General features: G+C 41.1%; 1 protein-coding gene across 1 annotated transcript; it reads left to right on the top strand.

Annotated features, from left to right (window-relative positions):
- Positions 1-233: 233 nt before the first annotated feature.
- On the top strand, positions 234-11,453 carry cldn19 (claudin 19). The gene is made up of 5 exons (XM_036531172.1): positions 234-1,073; positions 5,187-5,351; positions 5,912-5,996; positions 6,515-6,661; positions 11,112-11,453. The coding sequence occupies exons 1-5, from the start codon at positions 851-853 to the stop codon at positions 11,146-11,148; spliced, it is 657 nt and encodes a 218-aa protein (XP_036387065.1). The 5' UTR covers positions 234-850; the 3' UTR covers positions 11,149-11,453.

Consider the following 11,453-nt stretch of genomic DNA (forward strand, 5'->3'; position numbering starts at 1 on the left):
GCTATGGTTTGACTCCAGATCTTACTGCTCAGAATAGTTAGCTGGTTGTTCCACAGCTTAGAATTTCTTATTCGTCCAGTGGGCGTCGCCTGGCAGCTCTGTCGTCCAATCAGCAGCTGACCTTCCGCCCCCTTTGCATTCAGCAGTCGGGGAGCTAGTCAAGGCTTTTTTTGTCTCCAGTGAAGTTTTTATTGCCGTTCAGCCCCCCGGAGCATCATCCAGACCCACTGGAGTGTGACAGGAAAGCTATGCAGCCTCTAAGCAGCCCGTTCCCCAATCCTGACAGCCGCCGCAGACGCTGAGAGCGAGTTTGTGAGCAGTCAGGCGGTGTGCAGGTAGGGGTCTCCTTAAAGAGGCAGAGAGTCCCGCGAGCCAGCTCCAACTCTAGATGAGGGGCAGACCTCCTTCCTCCAGCCTTTTGAATCACGGGGGGAGAAGAAAGGGGACCTCCAAATGACAGAGCGTGCCGTGGCCACGAGCAGCACAAAGAGGGACTGGCAATTGACTAAAGAGGCAACAAAGAGAGGAACACAGCCGAAGCCGCTCCAGCTCCGCCGCCACCGCTGCGCTTGATTCTCGAGAGTTTGGGATTAAGAGGGAGCAGGACTGCTTTGGGAGGCTGTGAAAGTGCAGAGAGCGCAGAGCGTCAGAGCATTGACTCGGCACAGGGGGTGGACTTGCGTTAGTTCTGCGCCCGGTCTCGGAAGGATCGTCTGTTGGGATAGTTACTTCTGAGACATTAGTTCTGAAGACTCACAAGACAGTGCATTCCCAAGAACGAGGAGAAAACAAAGTAGAGCGAGCACAAACCAAATAAATATAAATATATATAAAGAAAAGTACAAAAGAAATGGCCAACTCTGGATTCCAGCTTCTGGGGTATTTCTTGGCACTGGGAGGATGGATTGGCATCATCTCCACCACAGCTCTGCCACAGTGGAAGCAGTCATCCTACGCTGGCGATGCCATCATTACAGCGGTGGGCCTCTACGAGGGGTTGTGGATGTCCTGTGCCTCCCAGAGCACAGGTCAGGTGCAGTGCAAGGTCTTTGACTCCATGCTGTCCCTGGACGGTGAGTATTAGGGAAACAGGTGGCACAGCTGGGCTGGCTGTCAGTGCTGATTTGTTGCATGTCCGCTTCATGCAGAACGTAGTGATGATAATGTCACATTCTGTTTTTTTTAAGAGTATATCAATTGGTTCTGTTCTAGAGCTGACCTTCTCTTGGATCAGTTCTTCAGACCATTTCCATTGCATGTCCTTTGGCATGAACTAATGAGAGCATAACAGGACCAAATGAGACTTTTAAGACTTTTAAATACCCGTGTCCTACCTGTCAGTTTTATCTAGGATCAATATACTGAGCTGGACTTGACTCCATTTCAAGATGTCCTACATGGAATGACAGTTTAACAATGGACATATTCTGAGAGATCTGATGTTACTTCAGAGCTGACCAGAGGTCCTATTCTTAAAAGAATGTTGCACATGGTGCATTTAGGTTAAAAGTCATTGTTTTAGTGATCAAATCATGATAAAATCATTATTCTGAATTTCATTGCATGCTGTGGGTTGGGAATAAGTTGATTTCCCAACAGGGTTCACAAATAACATCTTGAAAGTGTGACAAATGGTAGTTTGCAGACATTTAATCTCAGGAGTGTCAGATAAATCATACCGCTCATAAGAGCTAAAAGCCACTGTCATTCTGTCATTAGGGTTGTGGGGACTTGCTAACTTAAAACACCACACAAGCAGTGTATATTTATATGCTCATTAATTATTCTTCAAAAATCCCATCAAGACAAACATATTGGCTCTCTGGAGATGTATTGCTTATGATGACAGTTAAATTAAATCTGAGGACAAATGATTCCCAACATAATGAATCTGTTTATTTGGGGCTAGCATTGCCAGGCTGCGATGCCAATGTGACATGAAGTTGCTTCCCAAAAAACTGGTAAACATTTGGTAGTTTTTTTTATACATCATTTCCAAACATTTTTGCGGTCTCCTTCTAAGAAGCAAATGGATTTGCTTTCTCCTTTACTCATCAGCACAACAGAAACAGCTTATTGTCCCCTGTAATAAGAAGCAGTTTGTTTTCAGATGAAAAGCCCAGTGTTGGGCCTAGCACCACAGACATTTTCAGAATGTGAAATCTATTTCCCCACACAATGTGCGAGCATTGTTTGCACCTCCATCTCGACAGAACCTGGTAAATGACAGACAAGACGAGTTCACGTTGAGACAATGAGAATCACCGTGTTTGAACTCACTCTCCAAACTTTGTTTAAGGGTATTGCAAGTGAAAGTGGTTCTTAACAGTATATCCCTCTTACTTTTAAGCTCTGTTATTGTATCAATAAAATACTGGCTTAGTGCTAGAATGCAAGAAACTTATAGCTCTCATGGACACTTTCTCTATCTTCTAGCATAGTCATTTGGCAAAGCAGAAAATTTGATCATTCATTGTAAGGCCATTTTGATATATCCTACTGTAACTTGCAAACAGTAAACTTTGTGATTTAACAGATCAGCTATTCTGTGGTTGTTATAGAGAGGGTATATTTCAGGTAGGTGTAGGCATATTTCAGACCCATTTTCATGACAAGTGATACTCTTTAACTGCTTCTAATGGTGCATCCTGTGTTACTGTATGTGAAACAGTAATCCTGGATAGAAGAAATAATAGCAGGCTTCAACTGAAATTGTGGTGCTGAAGGAACAGTTCTGATTTGTTAGAACTTTCAAAGCTGAAGCAAATTTTCGGAGAATCGTGCGTAAGTTTCACTCTCACACGGCTGTGCCCCTCACATGCACCCTTGACTTCAAATGAAGTAAACAAGATAATTGCTGAGAGCTCCGCTTACATCATTGCATTTTAATGCGAGCTCCCAGAGTGGATTTGTATCAGAGTGAGCTGCAGGTGTTGGGGCGGACACCTTGTCATCATCAGCAGTTTTTATTTGACTTGTATGCATTAGACAACCAAAAGTAAGTAGAGAAAACATCTATGTCACTTTAATTAGGACCTCACTGGAAGAAAAAAATTAAGAGATAGGACATTAGTCGGATCACCAACCCTCTGAATCACTAAAATGTTGAGCTTCCGAATCACTCCGAGCAACGGAAACACAACACACACTCCCAGTGCCGCTCAGGGTGGAATTCCAGCACACGTCCCGCAAGAGGCGATGGGACCCTGCCGCCACCCTCCACGCTGTGGTCGCCCCATCTTAGGTCACCCGTAGGACAGTGTCATCAATGTTCTCGCTTATGCCGCTCGCGGGGAGCCCTGTAAGCTCGCATTGTTTCCTCCCCCGGGAGGGCTGTGATGTCTTTTCTTGGGTAATTATTCTTATGAGCGCTGCCAGCTGAGTGTTATGCAAAGCGTCAAAGGGCTCAGGCTCAGGCTTTCCACTGTGCAGTGAGTCCAGCTGCACGAACAGGGGGATTTGTATGTTTCTTGCGCTGATAAATTGGAATGACAAAAAAAAATAAGAAAGAAGTGGGATGTGAACAGCTATACTTTAAATTCTTTTGTTGTGTCTCTCTCGGTCTAGTATGAACACAGTAACAGTCAGAATACAGCATATAGCTATTGCTGTTCAATAATGCATTTAAAAGTTACTGGTTTATGCATCATTTCCAAAGCACTTTTTAAGTGTTATTTATTTTAAATGTTACTGGCAATGGTAAAAAATAATTTATTTTCGCATATCTGACTTTTCTCCCTTTGATGATTAAATGTCTTTTGAACACATGCAATTTATAAGGAGGGACAGAATGCGAGCAAAGAGATTAGAAAGAGCCAATGACAGCAATAAAATGTGAGTTTTAGCCAACTATCTTGGAAATGAGCATAGCCAGAAGGACATAAAGTCCAAATTGTACAAGCAGAGCATAAGGGCCCTAATAATGTGCACTGGTGTGGCACATGAAAAAGTGAATCGGAAAATTTGGACAGTTTCAGTTTGACTGCCTTCCTTTTGGAAGTGGCCGGTTGGCTGAAGGCTTGTGTGCTTCCCCAAGCCCAACAAAACACAATGGGGAACCTTACTGACGCATGTTCCTGCCCACGGCAGTGCATGCTTGCGGGTCTGTCTTTGCCTTGTGCCAGGCACTGCCTGCCATAGTGCCCTACAAAAGACTGTGGGAGGCCAGGCACTTTGCTCTCTAACTACCTCCGTCAGCATCAGAGGAAAGAAGATCTGAGAGCCAGTATAACAGACAGAAAACAGAACTTCACACACACACACAAAGGGGGTGTCTGAAAGAACAGAATAATTTTGCCTACACTTAAGACCCATAAAATATCCCATCAAAGGAATCCCGTCACATAAATCTAACATCAGAGATTGTGCCCAAACTGGCCTCCTTGTTCACCCCTCTTTGAAATCGTCATTAAGATGACATGCTGCTTAACAAAGGCTGAGAACAAAAAAATGTCTAAGAAATGTTGCTTCAATAGTTTTTTTGATATTATTGCCTTTTTAGCATGGTTATTTTGGGAGCACGATTATGCGGAGAGTGTGGAAGGGAAGGACATCTTGTAGTACACTGGCAAGAGTCTATGAAATGCTTCAATCAATGAATTAAATAAGTTCCATCATTATTTTTAATGTTATCGAAAGTTGATGGAGCTGCTTTGTTTAAAGAAAAATCTGGAAGACTGAGGGCTGTGAGCCCTTGTAACAAAGGCAACGGAGCCAGTGAAAACAATCCCTCTTTGTGAAAAAGCCACACTAATCCCCTCTGTGTGAAACATGTAAAAATGTCACTCCTACGCATTTATGTGAGCTCTGAAGTCCGTGAGGGTTATTCACGGAATTCGAGGGAGCCAGGACTGTGAGACCCTGACACAACGATGATTAAGACACCAAGGATGCCTGCCACCATTTAACCTCAGACAGGGGTATCAGCACAAGTGGAAGTAGGCGGGAACTCTCGAACAGTACTCAGCACCTATTCAGACACCTTTTTACCGGAATGTTCTGGAAGAGTCTGTAAAGTTTGACCCTGCAGGGTTCCTCTCTGACTCAGATTTCCTAATGCCCATTATGAACCTGAACAGCAACAACGATGTTGGACACAGAATGCGGTGAAGAAGTGGGGTAATGGATTGGGGAGATGATACGGCCCCTCCCCTTGACCTCTGACCTCCATATAACCTTTCTCACAGTGCACATCCAGACATGCCGAGCCCTGATGGTGGTGTCAGTGCTGATGGGCTTCATCGCCATTATTGTCAGCGTGGTGGGCATGAAGTGCACCAAGGTGGGTGACAACAACCCCCTGACCAAGAGCAGGATCGCCGTCTCCGGAGGGGTGCTCTTCCTGCTCGCAGGTGAGGCCTTTTGCTATCACACACGAGGCACTTATACCACATTCTGTACGTGCATTTCTGGGATACTCAGCAGGCATTCATATATAGGGGTAACTAGCCTTGCTTTTCATGAGTGGAGTGATTAAAACCAAGCAAGCAATGCTTGGTATGGCAGTATGAAATGGGTGGATTGGAACCTAGACCTCTACACAAATTTGTGGGATGAATCCTGGGCAGGATACTGCACTTACCCAACAAAACCCTACTCATTTAAACTCCAGCTGTATAAATGGATAATATATGGTTTATATTGAATGGATACACTTATGTTCTATTGCGATGAAAGTCGCTCTGGAGAAGAGCTTCTGCTACATGCATGTCATGTAATGTAATGTATTAACTTGTATGAGTTCATTAACATTTATTCTTGTCAATAGCCCTCAGTTGTAGAGTCTGAAAAATTCTCTGAAGCTTTCAGTTCATCAGGATTGTGATGAACTGAAAGCAGTGTTGACTGGCCAATACATGGCCTGCAACTGGCCCTCATATATCTGGGACTTGTGATCTTACCTTCCCCATAGGGCTGTGCACGTTGGTGTCTGTGTCCTGGTACGCCACACAGGTCTCTCATCAGTTTTTCAATCCCAACACACCTGTAAATGCCAGGTAAGTCAAATTTTTCATTTTATGTCTGCATCTCATCGTGACTGTTTATTTTCATCTGTCCTTACCAGAGGTTCTTCAAGAAATGTGCCATTTGATTTATTTGTGCTGACAAGCCCCCACAAGCATTTCTATCAAAGGTGAATGGAGGAAAATAAAAACCATGTACAACAGGGTGTATTGTCTTTAATTTATACTATAATTGATGTTGTACAATGTACAAAACTGACATACTAAATATGACAGTGGTGAGATATAAATATTAAACAGTGACAAACAGTGATAAATACTGGCTATGTATAATAACATGGAGCCTGCTAAAGTATTTACACTGTAAGACATCTTATTTGATATGACACATGATTGTCCTTATTTAATTTACTTGGTAAACATCAAGGTTTTCCTTTTCACTCTCGGCACAGAAGACATGTTATTTCTTTGTGCGTGTAGCCTGGGTAAGGAATTTTGCCCAATGAGGAGTGAGTTTCAGTGAGGGCGATTTCTCTCTTCCTTTGTTCCAGGTATGAGTTCGGCTCGGCCCTGTTTGTGGGCTGGGCGGCGGCCAGCCTGACCATGCTGGGGGGGTCCTTCCTCTGCTGCTCCTGCCCCACGGAGGAGAGGAGAGGGCAGCAGTACTACCGGCAATCACAGCCCTCCACAGCCAGGGAGTACGTGTAAAAAATCTCTCTAGCACCCACTCCAGACAAACAGAGACCAGAGGGCAGTCGCGGGCCAGAGCTCCTTTCCTTGGCTATGATTACACCCCTGTTTTACCGCTCCCTCCATGACACACACGCACACACACCCACCAGCACATGCATACAAACACATGTACACATGCGCATGCATGCAGAAAAAAAGCCGTGCAGGGATAAAACGTCAGATTGTTCAGGAGATGGGCATGACACAAAATAAGAAAAACCACCGCAGTGTATGAAGGTGGTAATAGGCGGGTCAGACAGAGTTTTTTTTCTGTCACACTTGGTTCCTCATTCACCCCCTTTGATGGAGTTGAAACAAGCAGTCCTGCTATGTTCAGTCAACCATTATAAAAAAAAAACAACTTTTTTACCATAGACTTTAAAAAAAGTATATATTACGCCGAGAGAGTGTTCTACTATGCTAAATCTGTTTGTCTAGAATGGGTGGTTGTTTTGTATTTTAAGAACATAAGTTTAAAATGTTTAAATTATTCTTTAGCAGAAACATGCCTGATTGAAGAAATTTGGCTGGTTTACTTGGACTGCTTAAGGAAAAATTGCTGATCTCCACTTCATGTTATTTGTTATTGTGGCTCCTGCTATTATCAGAAACACCGTATTGCTGCCGGAAACAAAACAACAAACAATGGCAAAAATGGAGTCAGAACGTAGCAGTTTCCACACAAGTACATGATTAGCGTATCAAAACAACAACATCCACAAACAGTAGCTTTAAACCTGGAACTGAAAAGGGAACGCAATATGACTTTGGAGTTAATTCAGCTTGAAAAAAAAACATTCAACTTATCTCAAAAGAAATACTTCATTCAATTCATTGTTTGTTTTTTTAATAATTGTGCCAACTCATGACTGTAACTCTTTTAGACTGAGTGAACAATATTGAGTTTAAACAAATACAGTGGCTCTTCAGTTCAGCTGGAAAAGAGCAGACCCAAACAGAGCTACACACAATAACTAACAAAATATTTAGGTTAAAGGAATCACAATCCTCCAGTAGACTACAGCACAAAGGATCACAAAAGGGTTTTAGAAATCAAAGTACCCAAATTAGGAAGTAAACAGTGGTGTAATCTGCGGATGAAAAAAAAGACGACATAACTGCAATTGGGAAACAAAACAAAACAAAAACTACACATACGGACACAAAAGAAACGGCCATTCTTTTCTTGGAACTGAGTTTTTGTTTGCCTGGCCTGTGTTCACAGTTGGAACTCTGGTTGATAGTTTCGCATTGCTTAACTACAGTGCCAGGCTGACGTTGTATTGGGGAGGTTGAAAATTATGAGCTTTTCACTGTCTGCAGTGCAATTGAATTCTGTGAAGCCATCCTCGTTAAGGGCCAGAGAGCATAAATTACCTCCTTGATTCTTCGAAGGAGACTCAGCCAGAATGTGGGAACTTGGGTTGGGCGAACACCATATGCATACTTAAACCGCGTCCAATTGCGCAACAATCTACACAGACAATAGTTCAGATTGTCATACACATCAGCAGTTCAATCTGAGGGCACTGAAGATGCCAAATAATAGTTTAATAAAAGTTTAGAGTGTCTTATGTTTGCTTTTAAATACACAGTATATTTCTTGTGGTTTACTGCACATATCAAAACAGGCTTCTGGAAGACTCACACTTCTTGGATTTCTGTTAGGAAAACAAGTGTGTTCTTCATCTGAAGTGAGTAAATATGTGTAATGTAAAAAGTAAAAACAATGTAAGTAAAAAGACTTACATTTGCAATGGCAGAACAGAAATTAATTGCGACAGACTGGAAAGTCAAGATTTTTTCAATTTTATCTCCACAATGCAAAATTCATCTGTTGTAAAATATATATTAAATAGGTTTCCCTTCATTTAAATGCAACATGAAATTAACGTTGCTTGCTTTAACACTTCAACACTAACACCACTGTTGTTCATGTTGAGTGCTTGCACAGCATATAGCCCCAGAGGCAGCAGGCTGAAGGCCTGAATTCTTAAGCAGGCACTTCTGCGTTTCTTATAAGGGCATTACTGTCTATTTGGCTGTCTGGGATTGCCTACAAGATTTTGATTAAATACATCCAGGCTTGTAGTAATGTCTTTGTGATGGCTTGGGTCAGGCAGCTGCCAATAAGGGGGGGCAGTGGAGAGTAGGTACCCATCAACAATGGATACAGCGCAACAAGCGTAGCCATACATACAATAACAGATTAAAATGTAGAAATAAATGAAAAATGCAATGTAGAAGACAATGATACTAATGACCTCCACAAAATGAACATACAAACAGAAACATGTCTGTACATAGCAAAGCTTATCATTTATATTTTGGCATATTCCAAATTGCATGTCTATACTCATGTAATGTGTACTCATGAAATTTGTCTTTGTCACATTAGTTTTTTTTTATTGCGCACTTATTCCATATACATAATATGTATAACTGCCATATTATAATCTAAACCAAATGCACAATGCACAGCATCAGTATGGTATAGTAGATGAGATTGAGACTGGAGTGGATTAATTTGGGGTTGCAGGGTAAACCATTTCTTCTGAGTGGTCAGAAAATAAGAATATTGGGAAAAAAAGAGGAAATACATGTGACACATTTTCCATGAAAGAAAGTTTTTCATACATGAGTACCATGTCTTACAGTATCAGAAAATCACTGCATTCTGCACTCAGTAAATGCTGTACAAACTGTTCGATTATTTTAATCTTTGAAACATTCCGCAGAACACATACTTGTAATCATGCAACTGTCCTACCAACATAAAGTGGCCCTCATACCTGTGTGTTTACCACTGTACCACAGGAGACAGTACTGTGTGCATACATATTGTGGTTGTTCCACAAGTGTAATTATACAGGTCACAAATACATTAAACAGTTTAAAGTATTTTAGTACAATGTAGCTATGTGTGTACACAGTGTGTTGGCACTGCCTTTGTTGTAGTAATCAAATCACAATGTGTGTTCAGTGTAAACCCACAGGTATTAGACTACCTATTGGAAAGTGGGACCCATAGAGGAAGTAAATCCTGTTTTTAAAATGCAATAGTCATATAAATGTCAATAAATGCTATAACCAAGAGGAAACAACTGTAAAGTGTCTTTTAAAATTAATTTTAGGGAAACAGCAAAAGTTAAAAGCATTTTAATGGCCATACCTAACACTGTTATCCCTAAGGCTGCTATTTCATGTCTTTCATCTCAATTTCAAGAATACGGTGGAGTTTTCAGTTGTTGAATAGTACAGTAATCATAAATCATATAAATGTATAAGATGTCTGATTTTTAAGCGGTATGTTTAAACTACATGGCATAGAGATACAATGTGGTTATGGAACATTTGTACTGGGACATCTTCACTTTTATTGAAAAAATAATCATATTTCTGAAAGTGGCATTGAATTTAAATGTGGAATATAAGAATGCACAGCAGACATGCTTGATACCTCTACCCAGCTTTTGCTGATTCCTCAAGTCCTGTTGCCCAAACCAGAGATATCCAGTTCAGTTTTACACTATGGGGCTTATGCATATGTAATGCATTTTTTCTGTAGGTACTGCATAAAAGCATATCACTATTTTAGTTGTCCTTCATTAACATTCATAATTTGTCCTCAAAATTCTCCTCATAATCATGTATTAATAGTCATAGACACTGCATACCTTTGACATCAAATATTAGAGTATTGAATGCATCATAACAATGTATGTTATACTCTTCTGTCAGTAATAGGTGGGTATAAATGCTGATAAATAATCATGTGAATTAAAAAAGCTTATGGATGGCTATTTATAGACTTAGGAAAAAATAATTCAGCTATTACCTGTTCATATTTATTTAATTTCTAATGTAAAACAATCATTCATTCTTTGTGATCTGATATTAAAGACTTAATTCAAAACAAACAAAGGCAGAACACTCCTGAAAGTACAAGGATGAAAAAAAACTCACTCCCAAATCTTTTTTAAAAATATCATTAAGTGTATCTTAACCACCAGTGAAGGTCATCCATTAGTACAGAGCGTTTTTCTGAGGGTGAATATTTCCTGAGTGGCGGTTCAAAGTCTGTGGTACTGAGATTCACTGATCGTTTAGATTCCATCACTGCATCACATATGCAAAGAAATAACACCAATATAACCGGGTTTGTGATTCCCGATTGGCATCACGGAGATAACTGGAATCAATCAATAACATGCAATCAGTCCTTTGTGCATGACATCATCCTCTACTAATGCTTCCCTCTAGCCCGTCTTCCTTTTTCCATTGTCTGAACTGCTCAACAACACTTTTGTCCGTTTGCTTCTGATAAAAAAAAAGACCCAATCAGATCAAAGTATTGATGTGTTTCCCTTCTTTGCTAATGCTGTTCTCTGACTGTCTCTTCTCTCTCTAATTCAGGGCTGAATTGTTGAGTGAAACTAGTTTCCCTGACTGACCACCCCCTGCCTTTTATCGAAGATTGTCCAAGTTCCACTCACTATTTACATTTCCTTGTTCCTTCCTAGATCCAAAATTTGGACCCTTATCACTTCGCTATAGCACATGTTGCACTCCCTAAACATTTGTTTCTTATCAGCATCTGATATTAAAGTTTAAGTTCACACCATGGCTCCCCTACCTCCTTGTGATTGTCCCTTCCCCTGACCTGTGTGTGAATATGGACTCTTATAAGACCAGTGTGAACAGACACTTTTATTGGCTGCTTGGTTTTGACCAGGCCACACCTTGTGTTGTACTTGT

Source organism: Megalops cyprinoides, chromosome 6, assembly GCF_013368585.1.
Source record: "Megalops cyprinoides isolate fMegCyp1 chromosome 6, fMegCyp1.pri, whole genome shotgun sequence".
Lineage (NCBI taxonomy): Eukaryota > Metazoa > Chordata > Actinopteri > Elopiformes > Megalopidae > Megalops > Megalops cyprinoides.